The 22988-nt window shown below is 37.2% G+C and overlaps 1 protein-coding gene across 1 annotated transcript; it reads right to left on the reverse strand.

Annotated features, from left to right (window-relative positions):
* Positions 1 to 484: 484 nt before the first annotated feature.
* LOC132615376 (protein DETOXIFICATION 56-like) lies at positions 485 to 1621 on the reverse strand. The gene has a single exon (XM_060329982.1). It carries the CDS (start codon positions 1619 to 1621, stop codon positions 485 to 487), a length of 1137 nt encoding a protein of 378 aa, XP_060185965.1.
* Positions 1622 to 22988: the final 21367 nt, after the last annotated feature.

Raw genomic sequence — 22988 nt, forward strand, 5'->3', positions numbered from 1 at the left:
TGTCCGTGAGTCCGTTGGTCCGATGCGACCGTTGCTAGGATGCGTCAGTGGTGTCACATCATGGTCAGCTGCCAACTGTGCGTGTGTCAGACGGCGCCGTCAGTCAAATCTCACCAAACCCGTGCAGGGGCTGTCCCCTTTTATTACTATTTTATTAAACCCACATTGGAGGAGGCCCATGGGCTCATTAGTATAAATAGAGTGCCCCCTCCTCCCTTAAGGGGGTTGATTCTTCTTTTACTTTCAAGAGCATTTGTAACACAATATATATATATATATATATATATATATATATATATATATATATATATATATATATATATATATATATATATCCGGTTCTTGTTGAACCTCTTCAATCAACTCGTCATATGTGTAAGCAGCCGGTATTTATACTCCTTGTTTGTGTATTAAAAAGCGTTCTTATCCACTCTTTGTAATCCATATTTAGGCCCAAGCACATATCTTATATCCACATACAAATTCAATTGGTTACCAAATCGGGGGTAAACACCATTAACACCATAATCCTCTTCACACGTCTAATTATCCCTTTGTCATGGCTAAACAAAGGCCCCCAAATTCCTCTTGCTGCTGCCATTACAGAGCCACCGAGAAAACCAACGACTATACTTAACCCTAATGACACATATGCTGCCTTGTAAGCAGGGCCCGGACTATCTGCCCCCAGCTCATTGGACACGCGAATGGATGCACATGTGGCGAGTGAGAGCATCACTGAAAAGACCAAATAATCAAAGTTCAACACAATTGCTATAACCCCAACTGCTTGTTTAGCATTCTCGAGACGCCCTGTTAGCAAAACTAAAATCTCGTAGCACCACCATTCAAGGCAAGTTGTAAGGCAACATGGTCCACATAGTTTTAGCAATCTGATCCAATCATAAATCCCCTGTTCCCACCAGCCTCCTGCGTTCCACTTTCCGCTCTTTTTATTCTCCGCTATCACAACATAAATAGCTAAAAGAATCGTGATCAATAAGTCTGTTATCCAATATGCCATGGAAATTCCTTCTAGTCCGTTAGTCATTGAAAGTAGCACGTTTATCGGTATATGCAGAGCAACAGCCAGAGCTGAGGTTAACATAATTGGGATTGTAATATTTTGTGTGCTTAAATATGCTTTCAATGGACACAAAAATGAAGTGATCACCAAATCAGGGAGGAGATAAATAAGATACTTTTTAGCTACCATAGAAATGTCTTCTTGCTGGCCAAATTTAATGAGAATTTTGTCAACATTAAGCCACAAGAAAGAAATAGGAATTGAGACAAATAGTAACAAAGAAGTAGCCATAACAAGGGTCTTGTGAAGTAACTTATGATTCTTGGCTCCAAATGCTTGTCCACAAATAGGCTCCATAGCACCACTTAGGCCATTCAAGACTCCAGTCATGTTCGCGAACGTAAAACCTAACGTGGCTCCTGCTAAAGAAAGCTCTCCAAGCCTACCGAGGAACGCAGTTGTGATGGCTGTTTTTGCAAACCATGTGAAGTTCATAGCCATTAGAGGGAGTACTATTCCCCTTTGCAATTTTATTTCTAAGAGGGCATTTTGTATGAGATTTTCTGGCCATTTTTTGGTCATTGCTTCAGGCATGGTAGTGCTGGTATTTGCTATATTAGTGTAATTCTTTATGTTAAAAGAAAAAAGGGTTGCACAAGAATGATAAGTTGTTAAAGAGCATGAGTTTTGTGAAGGACTTGGTTTACTAAAAGATGCTCTCTCTCTTTTTTTTTTTTTTTGGGTAACGGCCAATTGAGGAAAGAAAGCCAATTAGAGAGGGAAATCTTGGTGCCGAATTTATAGAGTGATGAGAATGCAAAGGCAAATCAGAAAGGGGTATCGTTAAAGAGAAGAAAATAACACGTGGCTCAGAAATCTTTATGAAAGACTAACTTTTTTCTCGTGTAGTTGTGTTGGTGAGTGGAAAAGAATTTCTAAAAAATATACAAGACAAAGATTGATAATAATACTAGCAAATCAGAGAGTGTTTTGATTAAATTTTCTATTAATAAAGAATAAAGATGACAATAATATGATCTAAATGTTAGTTGGAGCAAGTAATATCAAGTTAAACGTTAAGATAGTTGTAAGGAAATGACTTCCGCTTATAAATGAGAAAAGTTATTTTCTCATTTCGATAGAAAATGCCTTCGAATTACCAAACACCAAAAAAGGAATTTCGTCAAATCAAACACACCCTAGCTCTTTCTATTTCGTTTTTTTAATTTATTTTTAAAAAAATATCTAAAAGCTGTCGGTACTAATTGTAGTCTGCAGATTTCATAATCTGTGCTATACCACTCTTTCATTTGTTTTTATCTTTAAACATAGTATACGTAGGAATTGTTGGTTTTTCAAGAATTCGCCATGCCTGAATATGGATCCTTCAAATTTATTTTGTTATATAGTTATGTTAGCAGTGAGCTTTTTTGCTATTCCAAGTAAAATTACTACTACAGCTTACTCCCCTGGGTTTCGTTTAATGAAGAAAATTAGTAACAATTTTTCAAGTAGCATCGCCTTTTTGGTACAAGTTATAATTAATGATACTGTTGTGGCATTTATTGGTAACCACTTTATCATTTTAAGTTGTCCAAATTTATACCACTTCATTTCTAGAGTAACTAGCTTTCTTGCAAGGTTAGAATTGTATATCCCCACGTCAGTTTTAGAGGGAATTAAATATGTTAAAAAGAACTGAATTTTGGATCTAATTCAATTTCATATGTTAGTTGAAGAGGTCAATATTGAGTCAATTCCTCAAATGGTCATTGAACTTGTAAAAAAGTTCTACTAAAGTAACTTTTAATATTTTTTGGACAATAAGGTAATGAAACTATGTCCTTATTTCTAATAAAGTAAAACAATCCATTTTTGGACATAATCCCCTTAACCCATTTTTAAATTACAAAATTCATTATCTAGGCACAATTTTTCGGTACTCCGAAATTCTTGGTTCAATTAATATTTTCATGTTTTAATAATAAAAAATCAAAGTATTAGTTCCAGTTATAAGAATAAAACTTTAAGTGGTCGTTTGGTTTGAGGTCAAAATAGTCTCGGGATTACAATCCCGGGACTAATTTATACCATCTGTTGGTATTATTTTATACCATCTGTTGGTATAAAATAATCCCAGTATAAGTGGGTTAAGAAGGTATAAGTTGAGTTATTCCAGCACTAATTTTTATACCACGTTTGGTACAAGGTATAAAATAATCCCGGGATAAATCTATACCTTATACCAAACGTGATATAAAAATTAGTACCGGCATAACCCATGTTATACCTTAAACCAAACGACCCCTAAGTATGCTATAAGATTTTCTTTGTTATATCAACTTCTTTTGAACTATTTTAATATTCTATTGCTCAAAACAGGAAGTTAAACATTTTACTGAATGGAAGTGCTTGGACATAATTGAAACACATGAGACGTTATATAAATGCATGATGCATGTATAATATTTGGATAAATTTTCTCAAAGAAAAAATCGTGTTGGATAACTACTTCGTAAAAATGAAAACATTTTTACACTTAGTTATATATATGCTTTCTAAAAGTAAAAAATATTTATATTAATTGTAATCCACTTATTTGTAGTGGTTAAATAAAATCAAAATATTACAAGTTCATCTTCAAGAAAATAAAAATAGTAAATTTTTTTTTTGATAATCAAAATTTTTATATATCATGAAAAATTATTTCTAATCAATTAAAAAATCTATAATTAAGTGCCGTGCTTAATTCTACTATCATTCAACTATATCCTTTTATTTTCTACTTTAGACACAATTTTGCAATATTCTAAAAATTTTGTTTGAATTAATATTTTTCACCTTTTGAAAATAAAATAAAACTATTCAAATGGGTTATATAATTTAAAAATAAGTCAAGGGGTCTTATGTCCAAAAATGGAATGTTTTACTGTTTTGGAAATATGGGCATAGTTTAATGGCCTTATTGTCCAAAAAAATTCAAAAGTTACTTTAGTAAGATTTTTCTATAAATTGAATGACCATTTGAGGAATTAACTCGGTGAATATTATTCAAGACCTTATAAGGAGATTGATTTTTTCGTTAGACTATACATCTGAAGGTAATGAATAACATGTGGCCCCAACCTCGAGTAAATTAAAAATTGGGATTGCTCTAGCCGTGATACCATGTTAATGAATTAGACTTTCGTCCTAACCCAATCTCAAAAATTAATTAAAAGGTAATGATTGATCAAGATCCAGCTTATATAGGACTTAATCAAAAGAAAATGGCGTTCTTTGTCCTAAAATTTCTTACAGTAAGAATTTCCATGATGACCACATTTTGGAAATGGAGAATAATGTGGGACAGGATTTGGTAAGGATTTCAATTTGAAATTTTAGGTGATCGATGGAGATAATGCTGACATGTTTTTAAGAATCAATGGTAGCTTTTCACACGACGCTTACTGAAGCTTAAAAATTCGATTTTCAAATGAAATTCCGTTAAAGAATACAATGCTACTGTAACTAAAAATTCGATTATCACATGAAACAGGTACATATTAATATACCTGAAGGAGATAGACAAACAAATGTAAAGGGAATAGAGAATAAGGTAACTTGAAGAGGTTTGGTACCATACCACTATCTTAATTATGAAGATAGTATCAAATTGGGTTATATAGAACAATAAAGGGAAAAAAAAAAAAGAAGAAAAAGAGAAAAGGAATTAATTAAGAGCTCTTTTTTCGATTGGGAGTAATTAAATCATAAATATGGAAGATGCATATCCTAACTAATCTTCCAAAAGAAGAGTAGCAATAATGCTATACTGGTCCTCCTCTGCCGTTAATAATCCTAATTCCTATGACAATTTTGACTCAATATAATGAAACGAATAAGAGAGACAATTTAGCTCTATAATTAGGGAAGTTATTAAATTCATAGATGAGTACTATTAAGGTTACTCTAACTTGTTGATATTCTATTGAGATTATAAATGAATGAAACGAATAATTACAAGATGTTTGTTACATAAAAGTTTGATTATTCAACAAATTGTAAGAAAAAATCCAATAATTCCTTCTTCAACAAAATTAGCACTAGCATGAAGGATTGTTCCACCAACTCCCAAGTCATGTAACACCAAAAACTGAACTTTGATAAAATTGTCTTTCGTAATGTAGCCCCAAAAGAAAGAAGATAACGGTGTCTTTATGATTGGCTTGAGGTTAAATCACATAAAATCAAATCATTTTTATCTGACAAAATTATTTGAATCTTCAAATATTTTTGTTATTATTGATTTCCCCACTTTTATTCAAACAAACCATTATTTCTTTAAAACACCAGCTTCAACATCTAAAATTATTTTTCAATGCTTGATGGTTATACTGCTCATTTTACGCTAAGTAGAAATCAAACGGGCTCAGTCTTCTGCATATCTACAATATATTCTTAGGTAAACAATACCAATTATCCGATAATACAAACAAATTAAAAGTAAGATAAAATAAACAAAAGCACATTGCTATCAGGAGGACACCAGAGATGTTACAATAATAACTTTATGAAATCAATTATTACTATTCTCTAATTTTAGTACGTATTATATGGCGAAAAGTGGCACCACCTTAGTTATCCACTGTTCGTAGGAGATTTCAATGTGAGTGTAAACTGTAAAACCATTAATATATATTTGAGCTGGAAGTGCGTTGGCTAATGCTTATTAATCATCTGATGCGCACTAATCTTGATTATTTAATCTTCAAAAGATATATCTCCTCTCAGTCCTTCGTTCATGCTTTATCATGTAGAATAATGGAAGATACAATTAAGAATAACTTAAAGGACATCCCAACTTGAAACTGGGGATGAAAATTCTTTATCTTAAACAAATAAATGCAACTAAAGAAAAGATATATTCGAATGGATAAAAATGGAATTTAAGTTATCTAATCAAGAATGATTCAAGTAGAAATGAGGGAATTTTTAAATCTTAAAAAAAAAAAAATGGAATGCCCTTCACTTAAAGCATACTAAGCTTTGTATATAAGGACTATAGTAGTCACCCTTTTCCTTAGCATTTTTCCAATCAGAGTGGATTTGGCCGCTCCACATCTTGATATATTCAGAAGGTATATTATGAGGCACTTTTTGACCCCAAAACCCCCCAGATTACATTGTAAATAATTTTCATTGGCGATTCCTTTGCTTAGGGGACTATATTAAATTACTCCAATTGGACTTGAGGAAATAAACATAAAACATGCAATATAACGATATATTCCTTCGATAAATATTCTACCTATATATTGAATCAGACTGGAAATCATCTTTGACGTGAAATTTTATGGTTAACATACATGAAAAGATTCTCAAAAATCATAAGCGTCTTCAGTTTACATTTCGGTACTTGTCAAAATTCCATATATAAGAGTGTACTGAAAATAGAAAATAAATCCTTAACATAAAATTGACTATTTGGTTTAAAGTTTTATTGATGAAAAAGTATAAACTTTTATCACTTGTTGCTGGAAGACTAATTCAAATTTTAGGAAAACATAATTGTACATAGAGTAAATTCATTTTCCTTTTTTTTTTTTAAACTTAATTATTTTTTTTTTTTTTTTAAAGTTTTGGATGTACTTTATTGATAATCAAAAAGAAGTACATCAGAGGGTTGCGTAGAGAAACCTCACCTACCTGAATGGAACAGGGTCCATTCATCACATTTTTGGTAGGATTTCCAAATAAGCTCACAAAAAGAATGGGATAATCCCTATGTACATATTAGGGGTGTACATGGACCGAGTTGGTTCGGGTTTTTTAAACACCAAACCAAATCAATTATGTCGGGTTTTAAAATTTATACACCAAACCAAACCAATAAAATTCGGGTTTTTCAATCTCGGGTTTTCTCGGGTTTTTCGGGTTGTTTGGTTTTCTCGGGTTTTTCAGGGTTTTTTTTCGGAATAGTCTTGATACAAAACATATAACTTTTACTTCAAATATTTCTTTAGTCCTAGTAAGATACAATTATATAATTAAGGTGTTTCTTAAGAAAATAACACAAAATGTGAGAAGAGTGATGACATTGTATTAAAATATTCAACAAAAGCTAATGCAAATCGGTTAAAATAAATATTGCTAATTAACAAGCCATAAAAGAAAATGATCATAATCTAAAAATACTAAGTCATGCTAAAATAAGTATTACTTACATGACAAAGTAAAAAACTTAAGTTATGTATTTTTACCCCGTAAATCAATTATGCAAAGCTAAAGAATAGATATCCAACATTATTGTCATTCCTAGTGGTAAATTAAATTTCTTTTGTTAGGATTAGTGTTGAGTTGGTTTTGGTTTGGACTTTATTTGAGTTACTAACATCCATAGGATATAAAACTTATTGACATTCAAAATTCTAAGTTCAAGCTTGAATAATATGATAATAGATAAAAAATTACGAAAAAATTTAAGAAATATTTATAAATTACTTTACAAATAAATATTTTTATGTATAAAATGTTTTAAAAATTGAATACATGTAATGTCGGGTTGATTTGGTTCGGTTTGACTTTTTTTAGTTAAAACCAAACCAAACCAATTATGGTCGGATTTTTTTTCCAACACCAAACCATTAGTCGGGTTTTTTTCTCGGTTTGACTCGGTTTATCGGTTTGGTGCGGTTTATCGGTTTACTTTGTACACCCCTAGTACATATGATCCATCAAAAAAATTCATTTTCCTTCACTTGTCGTTGTACAATAGCACCTTCAAATGAAGGATCAACTTACATTCAGAATTTGCAACTCTAAAGAAAATCTTGAAGCATACGTAGTTTTGGCTTTTGAAATGGAAAAGAAAGATAAAAGAGAAAAGTCACCAATTTTTATACAATGACATCGGATAATCTTCAATTGTTGAAAGAAAATGTCATAATTTACAATAATTGAAGGTTAATTAATTTCTTGCAGTTTGGAAATTTTCAGGAATAATCATTATTGCTGTTCACATTGGGGCCAAGTTAAGGAAATTTTTTATTCAATTGAAATGGTGAAGGAGATATATTTTTTTAAACATAGAAAGTTAAAGAGATTAATTAAGTAGATTTTGCACGCATTTGATTGAACAATGATATCGATTACTAATGTGCAGTAATATTGATTATTTGTGAGTTGAAAGATATCCTCTTAATCCTTTAGTTTATGCTTTATGCATAATTGAATAACATATCATCTAGAAACTGGGAGTGGAAAGTCTTTAATTATCTCAAACCACATATATAAAGAAAAGTTATGGCAAAGATTCTAGGAATTCAAGATCATATATAATCAAGTATAACGAGTGACATAATTCGATTCGAGACCCTTTTGTTTTAGGCGAATATACTCAATTAAACAAATTGGACCCAGAATTAAACAAAGCCACCTTTCAGACTATCATAGAATAGGTGGCACTCAGCATATTTTACATTTAGGCTCAATAAAAATATTTTTTATTTTTACCTTTATTATCTCTAGCTGCGTGCATGTTTGGCTTCTGAATGGGCATAAATTCAGTGAAGCATTTTTTTGGCCTTAGAGAATCAAGTGAAATGAAAACTCTAACTGCAAATTTATGTTGATGGTAATGCAGTTATATTATATATGATTATAGATTAAGATTTTGCTAGTGGAATTAAACTTAATCCAAGCATTTAAATAGTTAGTATTTAAGCCAATATGTTTAATTCCAAACGTATTAGTGGTGGCAGTGCAATTAAAATAAAGACACGTTCAAGCTATATATTGGGAGCCACGGTTTCATGTCGGACATATACCACATTCTTTTCGAGGAGCAGCTCAATTGCTTTCAGTTTATTATTAGAGCTAACGAGCCAGAGGAAGTACTTAATTTTGTCAAGGATATGTATGTTTTTTTTGTTTGATTTCTTACCCGGAGTGCGGTGTCCCATTCGGTCCCGGCTAAATTCGGATTCTCATCGAGAAGTTTAATCTTGAGAGTAAAGCGCTGCCTAACAATCCCGACGATCATACTCAGGCCTCGAGCACGAGAACTCTAATTAAGGATGAAGACGTACTGTTGGGAATAAACCCGCCATAGAAATAATATTCATGGTGTTTACAGCTAAATAATAATGCAGCACTGTGATATGGTTAATCAACAAGAAAAAAAAAGAGCGATAATGACACCAAGATTTTTACGTGGAAACCCAAAAGGGAAAAAACCACGGGCCGAGAGGAGCAACTGATATCACTATAGCAAGGATTTTACACTTTGTAGGTCTGAGTAAAATACTCCAAATACCACTACACACTCACAAGAAATAACCCTCTTTTAAGATTTTCCCACCTTACTATAATATCGCTCACTCTCTATTTTTCCTCACAGACTATTTTCTTATCTGTGAACGCCTCACTCTTTTCTCTCTCTTTGTTTGTTGTGATTGAGATGAAGAGAAACCTTCTCCATTTATAGGAGAGCAAAGAGTGGGCTCCAAGAATGCTACAGGAGGAAAATAATTCTCCTCCACATCTTGCCAAACTTTGGCTCCAAGGCAAAAGAAATCAGCCAACTAAATTGGCACATGGGATTTCAACAATATGGGATTCGACCCAATCAATCTCCCCCTCCAGTCCCATTCACCTGAAGGAGGCAACGTCGGGCTTCTAGTTTGAGTGCATGCTGACAAGTTTCTTGCATAGCTCGAACATGTCTCTTGGTACCACTTTCGTGAACATATCTGAAGGAGTATACACATGGATCAAAATAGGTCTTTGTGTAAGTTTAACTTTTCATAAATGAGTCAAACTTCTTGTACCACTGCCTTGGTGCCTGCTTCAACCTATAAAGATTTTTATTCAATTTGCACACCATGTGTTTCTTTCCTAATACTTCAAATCCTTCTGGCTGCTCCATATAAGTCTCCTCTTCCAAATCTCCGTGAAGAAATGCAGTTCTCACATGCAACTGCTCCACTTTAAGATTTAGGCTAGCTGCTAAGCTCAAAATTGTTCGAATAGAAGTCATTTTGACAACAGGTGAGAAAATTTCGTCAAAATCAATACCTTTCTTCTGTTCGAAGCCTTTTACCACCAATCGAGATTTGTATCTGACTAGCTTGCCATTTCCATCTATTTTGACTTTAAAGACCCACTTGTATTTAAGTGGTCTTTTATACTTTAGAAGTTCAACCAACTTGTACGTGCCATTTTTCTATAGAGAATCCATCTGTTCTTGCATGGTTTTTATCCACTGGCTCTTTTCTAGATGGGACAACACTTTCTTCAGACTTTCTGGCTCCCCCTCATCACTAATGAGGACGTACTCTGAGAAGGGTACTTGGATGAATCTACCCTTTGCCTTTCTGATTTTCTCAGAGGTTGAGATTGTTGTTGTTGTTGTTGTTGTTGTTCTTCTTCTTCTTCTTCTTCTTCTTCTTCTTCTTCTTCTTCTTCTTCTTCTTCTTGAGTAGGATACTCAACTTACTCGGCATAATCACCAAGTTGCTCCCCCTGTTCAGCAATCTCGTCAGGTTGCTCCCCCTGCTCAGCAACCTCGTCGGTCATATTTTCTGCACTTCTGGGATGGCTAGAAGGAATGGTAACAAGGTTAGGGACTATACCATTCTTGGTCTTTTCTGACAGATCATCAGCAGTTCCAACTTCACTTTCTCGGAAGACTATGTCTCTGCTTCTAATGACCTTTTTCTTTACAAGATCCCACAATTTGTACCCGAACTCCTCATCTCCATATCCAATGAATATACAGGGAAAAAATTTATCATCCAGATTTTTTCTCTGCTCCTACAGTACATGTGCGAAAGCTCTGCAACTGAACACTTTCAGATGCTAGTAGAACACCTCCTTCTTGGTCCAAACTCTTTCCGGGATGTCAAAATCCAATGGAACTGATGGACTCCTATTGATCAGGTAACAGGATGTCTGAACTGCTTCACCTCAGAATGACTTAGGCAGTTTAGTCATTCTGAGCATGCTTCTCACCTTCTCAACAATGGTGCAATTCATCCTCTCAGCTACACCATTGTGTTGTGGGATTCCAGGTACTGTCTTTTCATGTCTGATCCCATGGCTTGAACAGTACCCTTTAAATTCCCTTGAAGTATACTCTCCTCCATTGTCACTGCGAAGATGCTTAGCTTTCGACCCGTCTCCCTTTCCACCAGAGCATGAAACTTCTGGAAAACTTGAAACACCTGATCTTTAGTTTTCAAGATATAAACCCATAATTTTCGTGAAGCATCATCAGTAAAAGTAACAAAATATTTGTTACCGCCCATCGATTTTATCTCCATTAGACCACAAACATCAGAATATATCAAATCAAGTATATTCAATTTTCTTTCAGACGATGTCTGAAATGAGACTTTATGCTGCTTACCAAATAAACAGTAGTCACATGATTTTATCGTTGTACCTTTGGCAAAAGAAATAAATGATTTCTTGGCAAGAATTTGCAATCCTTTATCGCTCATATGACCCATTCTTCTATGCCACAAATCGGTAAAAATCTCGTCTTGAGCCGCATTCAATTCACCTCGGCATATTTCTGCATTTGTCCTGTACAACGTACCACGAGCAACTCCCTTTGCAATCACTAATGACCCCTTGGTGAGTCTCCATTTTTTATTTGCAAAACAGTTCGCGTATCCATCTAGGTCCAAAGCAATTCCCGATATCAAGTTCAACCTCAAATAAGGTACATGACGCACATCCTTCAGAACTAATTTTGACATTTGTCTTGATACAAATGTCTTTGATCCCCGTAATTTTTGAGTAACTGGTGTTACCTATTTTCACAGTGCCTAAATCACCTGCTACATATCTGCAAAAAAGATCTTTTACTGGTGTGGCATGGTAAGATGCTGTCGTGTCAACCACCCATTCTGACTCTGCATCTGCCTAAGTGCATACATTCTTCTTCCTCGTTTATGAAGAGAACAACATTATCATTGTTTTTCTCTTTGGTAGTTGTGTTGTCGTTATTCCTCTGACCACTACTTTCACCTTTGCCCTTTTTTCGATTTGGACAATCTCTTTTGTAGTGACCTGGTTGATCGCAATTGTAGCAATTTCTGACTTTTGACTTGGATCGGATCTTAGACTTCCCACGAGCACCGGATCTACCATAGTTGCTCGAACCCCTTTGGTAACTCCTGCCTCTACTTTCTGTGATGAGAGCCTGGCCGTGATTTTCAGGCCCTTTCTCATCTTTTTATTGAGTAGAAGAGCTGATGTGATGTCCTTCAACTCAATTGAGTCCTTACCATGCAAGATGGTTGTTGTCAAATTATCATAAGAAGATGGCAACGAGTTCAAGAGAACGATAGTTTTATCTTCCTCCCCGATCTTTACACCGAGGTTAGCCAGCTACGTGATTAATCCATTAAGCACATTTAAATGTGACAAAAAAATTGTACCTTCATCCATATGCAGGGCTTATAATTGCTTTGGTCAGCTGCGTGATTAATCCATTAAGCACATTTAAATGTGATAAAAAAAATTGTACCTTCATCCATATGCAGGGCGTATAATTGCATCTTTAGGTACAATTTATTTGTCAAAATCTTAGATATGTACAGGTTTTCCAACTTTGTCCAGATACTACATGCACTAACATCATCGACGAAGCTAGTGCAAGTATAGCCTGATTGCACTAGCTGCCTTTTTATCCATTTCTTCCTAATCCTCAGGTTTCACGGATTCAGGCTTTTTGGATTTGCCGCCTAGTGCCTTGTGCAACCCTTGTTGGATGAGCAGATCTCTCATCCTTCTCTGCCATGTTGAGAAACCGCTATCACCGTTGAATTTTGCTACCTCGTACTTTACTCCGGACATTTTTTTTAACTGAGTATAGTATAACCGACCGCAAAAAATATTTCTGTAAAGGAGCAGAACCTGTGCTCTGATGCCAGTTGTTGGAAATAAACCCGCCACATAAATAATATTGACGATATTTACAGTGAAATAATAATGTAGCACGGTGATATGGTTAATCAACAAGAATAAAAAGAGCGATAATGACACCAAGATTTTTTACGTGGAAACCCAAAAGGGAAAAAATCACCGGCTGAGAGGAGCAACTGATATCACTATAGCAAGGATTTTACACTTTGTAGGTTTGAGTAGAATACTCCAAAGACTACTACACACTCACAAGAAATAACCCTCTTTTAAGATTTTCCCACCTCACTACAATATAGCTCACACTCTTTATTTTTCCTCACAGACTATTTTCCTATCTGTGATGCCTCACTCTTTTTTCTCTCTTTGTTTGGTGTGATTGAGATGAAGAGAACCGTTCTCCATATGAAGAGAAACCTTTTCCATTTATAGGAGAGCAAAGAGTGGCCTCCAAGAATACTACAGGAGGAAAATAATTCTCCTTCACATCTTGCCAAACTTTGGCTCCAAGGAAAAAGAAATCAGCTAGGTAAATTGGCACATCGGATTCCAACAATATGGGGCTGGACCCAATCACGTACTTGCACTACAACACAACACATATATAGCTACGAAATCTCAGCTATAAAATGAGAAATCGTGGCTAATACCTATCAATAGCTATAAAAATTAAAATTTCGTAGCTATTTACAAATTCATAAAATTTCTTAGCCACGAAAATTAAATGGCAAAGCTAATTCTATATTTTTGCTATAGTTATTAATTATCGTAGCAATAGGTACTTAAATAGCTACAAAGTTGTTGCTACAATTAAATTTTGTCGCTAATCATATTTTTTTGCCACGCTTTTAAAGTTACTGTAGCAATAGTAACCTTTTAGCCACAATAAATAAATGATATAGCTAAAAAGGTTATTGCTACAATTAAATTTTGTAGCTAATCATAATTTTTTGCCAGGCTTTTAAAGTTACTATAGCAATAGTAACCTTTTAGCCACAATATACAAATGATATAGCTAAATAAATATTTTTACTTCAAGCTTTAAAGGATCATGGCAATATTTGATTTACTAGCTACAATTATTTGTCATGAGAAAATGATATAGCCACGAATTTTACGGTTATGGTAAAATTTCATTGCTAAATTAATTTTTGCTACATGTTTGAACTTTTGTAGCAATTGTAACATTTTGGCCGCCTTAAATTAATCTCATAGCTAAATGAATATCCTTGAATCAAGTTATAAAAGACCGTGAAAATGATTTTCTTAATAGTTACAGTTATTTGTCAAGAAAAAATTGCCATGAATTCAAAGCGGCAATAAATTTTCGAAGTTAATTACTTATCATTACAATAGTATTATTATTTTAACCACAATAAATTAGTTGTACATGATAAAATTTCATAGTTAGACGATTTTTTTTGGCTTTTGCTTCGATTACAAAAATCATGATAATATTTGGTCTAAAGCAATTAAAGAATTTTTAATGAAAAAAATCATATTAAATATAAAAGTTAGACTATTTTCCTAAAAGATAGAAAAAATTAATAGTAATTGCTTAAAAATTAAAAATTAAGTAACTTTCAAATAACTAAGATTAAAATGCAAAAAATAATCTCTAATTATAGTCATTTACTTGTAGCCTCAAACCTTACATCAACTGATTTCTTAGATTTATCAATTTTTGCATACTCAATTTTTATTTTGTTGCAACAATTTATTTTTCGATGTTAATTATATGATTATGTATGTAAAATTCAAATTTGTCTTAATGGTATTAGAGATATTTATTTATATGTCTACAACAACAACAACAACAAGCTCAGTAGAATCCCATCATGTGGGGTCTGGGGAAGGTAGAGTGTACGCAGACATAACCCCCATCTTGAAAGGTAGGGCGGCTGTTTCCGAAAGACCCTCAGCTCAAGAGAGGAAAACTAGACAAAAAGTCAGATAAGGATAAGCATATAAAAAACAATATGAAAACGAGGAATAACAATAGCGAGAAAGTCTTGATAGAACAGTCCGGAAAGAAAGGGAGCATTAACTACCATAGATAAATAAGATAATCAAAGTATAAAGGCCCAACAAATATAAGCAGAAATCAAATGGCAATAAACGAATGAGAAAAACTACAACTACTCGGGTGAAAGGATAAGCAACCTAGCTTTCTATCCTAATCTGAGTCCTCCACAACCTCCTATCTAAGGTCATGTCCTCGGTAAGCTGAAACTGTTATTACACCTCGGAAATTTTCCGTTGGTACGCAAGTGAACGAACTAGTGAGGAACGACATTTGATGACCCTAGTTGAGATGTTAAAGATGTTAAAGATGAGGGAAGAGGATTGCCAAGAGAAGGCGAAAGCATTTGATAAGTATCGAGAAGGAATTACGAGCAACGAGTTAGCAAGGGCTTAATGATGCCTTGGAGAAGAGTTATACTGTCCCTTAGATCGATAATGAAGTGTTGAACAAGTGTTAAGAAGGTTCCATAAGGATCGGAGATCAAATAAAGTGACGAGAATAAGTTCAGTGGACTGATGGGTTATACGGCTCATTATACGGACCGTAGAATGTTATACGGACTGTAAAACCATCACAGTGGAGGTTGGTTGCTGGTGGAATTTTACGGTCAGTTATACGGACCGTATAACGAACCGTCAAATGGTCACAGTGAAGGGGTGCAGGCAGACCCATTTCACGGTCTATTATACGGACCGTATAACCATTATACGAACCGTATAATGGAACCCGACAGATCAGTGGAATGTTATTAAATAGAGGACCAAGTTCATGAAATCATTTCAACATTTCCTTCCTCTCTCTAAAACATCTCTCTACATTTATTATACAAGTTTTCAAGGATTATAAGCCATCAATAACATTAAATAAGTGAATCAAGAGTAAGAACCCATCAAAGATCATCTAAAATCAAGAAAGCCAAATGGAGGAAAACTAGGGTTTTGCTCAAGGAGGAGTATTATCAACTAAGGCTAGTTTGTACCACTTCTAAGGTAAGATTCATGATATTTACATGATGTTTAAGGTATTGGAGAGTTAAAATACATGGATTGTAGAAAATATGGTAAAATGGGTCATGAATGATGAATAGTGACATTTTGAGGAATAGTTTGAGTTGAATCATGAATGTTGTTGTGTCGTGATATGAATGTGTTATAAATGGTATTAAGATCATGAACTAGACACTTTAGGCGAATGGACGAAGTTGGGTGTTATAACCTTGAATATGGGTAAATTAGAAGCAAATTGAGAAACCTAGACAATGTGGATAATGTGGATGACTAATGGCCATTGTTATGATATTAATGAAGGTAGAAACGCTAACATTGGAAGGGAACGTGCAAGTGTAGAATAGTCCGACGAGAAGGTATGTAAGGCTAAAACCCTTCTTTCATAAGGCATGATTCTTGGCCAAATTCCTAATTCCTCTATATGAGTATGTTGTCTTCACATGGTTGATATTCCGAGCTCATAAGCTCACGTTCCTTGATATGTACTACGATTGTACTACGCTCCTCACATGACGAGTAGGCCTATAAGGTAGACGTAACGATAATGATAATGATAGTAATAATGATGCTAAAGGTGCCTACTGGCTATTATACTTATATGTGTGCCTATGAAGGGCTATAATGAAACCCCGAGCTTATAACGCCGGGTAGAATATATGTATATGATTATGTATAAAGTATGTATACGATTACGAAACGCGCGCACACCTCTGCAGATGGTACGGATAACCCTGAAGCCTTGGTAGGGCCAGGTATGAGTAACCTTGAGCCTTGGTTGGCCAAGTATGTATGAAACACCGATCCTCTGAGGTCGGGTATGCTATGTAAATGTTATGTATATAAAATGACTAAGTATATAATATGAATATGAATGTGATAAGACTATGTATACGAATACGAGCACAATTATGGTACGAGTACTATTATGGAATACGGACGATAATGTATGTATACGAGTACGTATGAGAAATGGAAACTCCCTATGAAAGGCAAGTAAGTGCTATGACGATGATATTATTGTCCCCCCCCCCCCCCCCCCCTCCTATGCTATTTCATATGTTGTTCATGATGTTTATTTATTGATGTTGCTCATGCTTTACATACTCAGTACATTCTTCGTACTGACGTCCTTTTGTTTGTGGACGCTGCGTCATGCCCGCAGGTGCACAGGGAGACAGACTTGATCCATAGCTGCCTATTCAGAGATTACATAGAGAGCTCCATTTCCTTCGGAGCCATATCTTTTGGGTACTCATTCTTTTGTGTATATAATTATGGGCATAGAGGGGTCCTGTCCCGCTAATGTGATATGTTATACTCTTAGAGGCTCGTAGTCACGTGTATGTGGTTAGATATGTTCGGCCTTGTCGGCCTACGTCTTGTATGTCATTTTGTCGGCCTTGTCGGCCTATGTACATTTGATGTGGCATAAATGCCAATTACGATATTTTGGTAATGTCGTCCAATGGGACTAGTTGACAAATGAATGGAAATGTATGTCTAATTACGTGGCTCACCTAGATGTAATCATAAGAGTAAGCTAAGAGGGTGCCGGGTGGACTAGGATCGTGGTGCTCGTCGCGGCCCCCTAATCGGGTCGTGACAAAAGTGGTATCAGAGCAGTTCAGTCCTAGGGTGTGTCTACGAGCCGTGTCTAGTAGAGTCTTGGTTATGGGTGTGTTGCGCGCCACACTTATAAACAAGAAGCTGCGGACATTTTAGGAATAAATGACCTTCCTTCTTCATAAGAATCGTGCGATAGAGCCATGATGTAAGAAATTCTTGTTCCTTAATCGTGTGTTGTGTATTTCAGAGATGCCTAAAAAGGGAAAGACTACGGCAGCCCAAAAGGGCAAGACGGTGGCAGAAAAGCGGCCTGAAAGAGCACCGCCACCGGTAGTAGAGGAAAGCGAGTCCCAGAGTGCGGCTCAATCTCAGTCCTCCCAGATAGTTCCTATCTCTGAGGAGCGTGAGGGAGCTTCGGCCCCAGCTCCAGCACCTCCAGCTCCCCCACCAAATGCTTCGGGCCAAGATGTAAAAGAGGCCATTAATTTGTTGACTCAGTTGGTTGCGGCCCAGGCTTAGAGGCAAAGTTCAGGGCATGGTGATAGGGCTGTTAGCGCAAGGGCCCGTGACTTTATTACTTTGAACCCTCCGGAATTCTTTGGGTCAAAACCGGAGGAGGATCCCCAGGACTTTATTGATGGTATGCTAAGGACGCTCCAGTTGATACATGCTTCAGACACCGAGTCAGTGGAGTTAGCGTCATATAGATTGAGAGATGTCTCGATTCAGTGGTATACGGTATGGATGGCTTCACGGGGAGCAAATGCACCTCCCCCGGTATGGCAAGAGTTTGTCGATGCTTTTCTCCGTCATTATATGCCTCCAGAAGTTCGGCGAGCTAGGGCCGATAAATTCTTGAACTTGAGGCAAGGTAGTATGAGTGCCCTAGAGTATAGCCTCCGTTTTAACTTCTTGGCTAGGTATGCTTCGGCCATGGTAGCAGATATGGGCGACAGGGTACATCGATTTGTAAAGGGCCTAGGGCCACATTTGATGGACAAATGCTTGACTGCGTCCCTTCAGGACGGTATGGATATTGCACGCATTCAGGCACATGCTCAGAACTTAGAGGAAAGCCTACAGCAGCGAAGAAGTGAGCGTGAGAAAGATAGGGGACATAGCAAGAGGGCCAGATCTTCGGGCCCAATGAGTGAGTCCAGAGGCGGACACAGGCAACAGTTCCCTAGACATTCGGGCTATTCTATGACCAGTGCACCTCCACGGTTTTCAGTCCAGAGCCTTGATAGATCTACTCATCCCGGGCCGAGTCAGAGTTATTCGGGGTCCCAGTTTAGAGGTGATTCAGGCCAGTCAAGGCCACCTATACCACGATGTTCCCAGTGTGGGAAGTCGCATTGGGGTCAATGCCGATTGGGTTCAGATGTTTGCTATTCATGTGGTCGACCAGGCCATATTATGCGTGATTGCCCCTCAGTACATGGTAGAGGTAGGACCCAACCATCATGGTCGGTAGCCGGATCTTCGGCATCTGTACGCCCCACGGGGCCAGGTTCACATGCGCCAGTAGGCCATGGTAGAGGCAGAGGGAGAGCTCCCAGTTCTAGCGGTCCTCAACACCGTATCTATGCTTTAGCTGGACGCCAAGATCTTGAGTCTTCTCCTGACGTGGTCACAGGTATATTATCGGTATTCTCTCATGATGTATATGCTTTGATTGATCCGGGCTCCACATTATCATATGTTACTCCTTATATTGCGGGTCAATTTATAGTTGAGCCAGAGTCGATCGAACCTTTTGAGGTGTCTACACCCATGGGTGAATCGGTAATAGCTAGCCAAGTATATAGAGATTGTGTAGTTACAATTTGTGATCGTCGTACCATAATTGATTTACATGAGCTAGAAATGGTAGACTTTGACGTTATTATGGGCATGGATTGGTTGGCTTCTTGTTACGCCAATGTCGATTGTCGAATGAAAATGGTTCGTTTCCAATTTCCGGGAGAACCAGTCTTAGAATGGAAAGGGAATACGGTGTCACCAAAAGGTAGGTTTATTTCCTACTTAAAGGCAGGGAAGATGATCACGAAAGGTTGTATTTATCATCTAGTGCGAGTTTAAGATGTAGAAGGTGAATCGCCGACTCTTCAGTCAGTTCCCGTAGTGAATGAATTTCCTGATGTGTTCCCGGAAGAGCTCCCAGGCCTTCCTCCCGAGCGGGAGATTGATTTTTCCATTGATGTATTGCCAGGCACTAAACCCATATCTATTCCTCCGTATAGAATGGCACCCGCAAAATTGAAAGAGTTGAAGGAGCAACTGAAGGATTTGCTTGACAAAGGCTTCATTAGGCCTAGTTCATCCCCGTGGGGAGCACCCGTATTGTTTGTCCAAAAGAAAGATGGCTCCTTGAGAATGTGCATTGATTATAGGCAATTGAATAAAGTGACGATTAAGAATAAATATCCTCTTCCGAGGATTGATGATTTGTTTGATCAATTGCAAGGTGCCAAATGGTTTTCCAAGATTGATTTGAGGTCCGGGTATCACCAAGTGAGAGTTAGGGAGAAAGATATCCCTAAGACAGCCTTCAGAACAAGATATGGTCATTTTGAATTCCGGGTGATGTCATTTGGGCTAACGAATGCGCCAGCGATATTTATGGATTTGATGAATAATGTGTTCAGGCCCTTCCTGGATTTATTTGTGATAGTATTCATCGATGATATCTTGGTGTATTCTAGATCCGAGGCCGAACATGCAGATCATTTGCGTATTGTCCTCGGAGTTCTTCGAACTCGAGAGTTGTTTGCGAAATTTTCCAAATGTGAGTTTTGGTTGAACTCAGTGTGGTTTCTAGGGCATATTGTTGCAGCTGATGGTATTCGAGTGGATAGCCAAAAGATTGAGGCCGTGAAGACTTGGCTAAGGCACACGACTCCTACGGAGGTTCGTAGCTTTCTGGGCTTAGCAGGTTATTACAGGAGATTCGTTGAGGGTTTCTCTTCCATTTCTGCACCACTCACAAAATTGACTCAGAAATCAGCTAAGTTTCAATGGACAGACGCTTGCGAACGTAGTTTCCAAGAGTTGAAAGACAGGTTGACTTCTGCCCCAGTCTTGACACTCCCAGAGGGATTGGAAGGATATGTTGTTTATTGTGATGCTTCAGGCGTCAGTCTAGGCTGTGTATTGATGCAAAATGGTAAGGTGATTGCGTATACTTCAAAGCAATTACGGAAACATGAACGGAATTACCCAACACATGATTTAGAATTGACTGCGGTGGTCCATGCATTAAAGATATGGAGACATTATTTATATGGTGTCCATGTGGATATTTATACAGATCATAAGAGTCTCCAGTATATTTACAAGCAGAAAGAGTTGAATTTGCGGCAACGACGGTGGCTGGAATTGTTAAAAGATTATGATGTTGATATCTTGTATCACCCCGGAAAGGCAAATGTTGTGGCTGATGCTCTTAGCCGCAGGTCGATGGGAAGTCTAAGTGATGTACGACCCGAAAAGAGAGGAATGGCCCGTGAGCTCCAACAATTAGCTAGCCTAGGAGTCCGACTAGTGGACTCAGGTAGCAGCGGAGCTATTATTCAGAATTCGGCGGTTTCGTTACTGGTAGCGGAAGTGAAAGAGCGACAATATGAGGATCCCATGCTAGTGCAGTACAGAAACACACTCCCTCAGAAAGAGGAGTCATCGTTTGATATTTCAGGAGACGGGGTTCTCTGATGTAGTGGAAGATTATGTGTTCCCGATGTGGCTAATCTACGCCACCAGATATTGAAAGAGGCTCATTTCCCGTTACTCCGTTCACCCCGGAGCGACGAAGATGTATCATGATCTTAAGTCCATATATTGGTGGAATGGGATGAAGAAAGATGTAACGGAGTTTGTAGCTCAATGTCCTAATTGCCAACAAGTGAAAATCGAGCACCAAAAGCCGGGTGGACTGTTGCAAGCTATAGAAATCCCAACTTGGAAGTGGGAAGTGATTAACATGGAATTTATTTCAGGCTTACCCCATTCTCGACGTAAATATGATTCCATATGGGTGATCGCGGATAGACTCACCAAGTCGGCTCATTTCTTACCGGTCAGGACAACCTATGCGGCAGAAGATTATGCCAAGCTTTATCTTAAAGAGATAGTGAGACTCCATGGCGTTCCGGTATCGATTATCTCCGATAGAGGGACTCAATTTACGGCAAAGTTTTGGAAGTCCTTCGAAGAGGGTCTAGGGACCCAAGTGCGCCTCAGCATGACATTTCATCCACAGACTGATGGGCAAGCTGAACGTACTATTCAGACTCTTGAGGATATGTTACGGGCATGTATGATAGACTTCGGAGGAAATTGGGAAGATCATTTGCCACTCATTGAATTTGCTTACAATAATAGTTATTATTCTAGCATTCAAATGACACCGTATGAAGCCTTATATAGGCGAAAGTGTAGATCCCCAATCATGTGGTTCGAAACAGGAGAGGCCCAGTTGATAGGGCCAGATTTGGTTCAACAGGCCATAGAGAAAGTCAAGCTCATACAAGATCGGTTGTTAGCGGCTCAAAGTCGTCAAAAGTCCTATGCGGATAACCGTCGAAGAGACTTAGAGTTCAAAGTGAAATATTGGGTATTCTTGAAAGTGTCGCCAATGAAGGGCGTCATGAGGTTTGGCAAAAAGGGGAAGCTTAGTCCCCGGTATATTGGGCCATATGAAATTGTGCGCAAAATAGGCAAAGTGGCCTATGAGTTAGATCTTCCTCCTGAGTTGGAGTCAGTCCATCCAGTATTTCACGTCTCGATGCTTCGGAAATGTATTGGAGATCCTACTAGGATCGTCCCAGTAAATGATGTGCAAGTGACAGAGAAATTGACCTATGAAGAGGTACCCATTGCCATGTTAGATAGGCAAGTACAGAGGCTTAGAAACAAAGAAGTGGCCTCAGTTAAAGTTCTGTGGAGGAATAACAATCGAGAGGAAATGACATGGGAAGCGGAAGAGAATATGCGATCCAAATACCCACATTTATTTCAGCCTTTGGACGAGGGCCAAGATGAGACGTCGAAATCACAAGGTATGTATGTTTTCCTTTTATGCTTTTGGGTCGTGTGTGGCCAAATTTTAAGTGCTATTGTGTCGTGGCCCTGTGAGGCATCGATATTATGGGTTGTTGTGACAGGTTGGTAGTGCCATATTATAGGGGAAACTCTGGCGAAATTTTTGTAGAATTCCCAAGCACTTTAACATTCGAGGACGAATGTTCTTAAGGGGGGAAGAATGTTACACCTCGGAAATTTTCCGTTGGTACGCAAGTGAACGAACTAGTGAGGAACGACATTTGATGACCCTAGTTGAGATTTTAAAGATGTTAGAGATGAGGGAAGAGGATTGCCAAGAGAAGGCGAAAGCATTTGATAAGTATCGAGAAGGAATTACGAGCAACGAGTTAGCAAGGACTTAATGATG

This window comes from Lycium barbarum, chromosome 1 (genome assembly GCF_019175385.1).
Source record: "Lycium barbarum isolate Lr01 chromosome 1, ASM1917538v2, whole genome shotgun sequence".
NCBI classification, from domain to species: Eukaryota; Viridiplantae; Streptophyta; class Magnoliopsida; order Solanales; family Solanaceae; genus Lycium; species Lycium barbarum.

Excerpts from the sequence above, each read along its gene's own strand:
- LOC132615376 (XM_060329982.1), bottom strand. The coding sequence starts at position 1,621 with ATGCCTGAAGCAATGACCAAAAAATGGCCAGAAAATCTCATACAAAAT.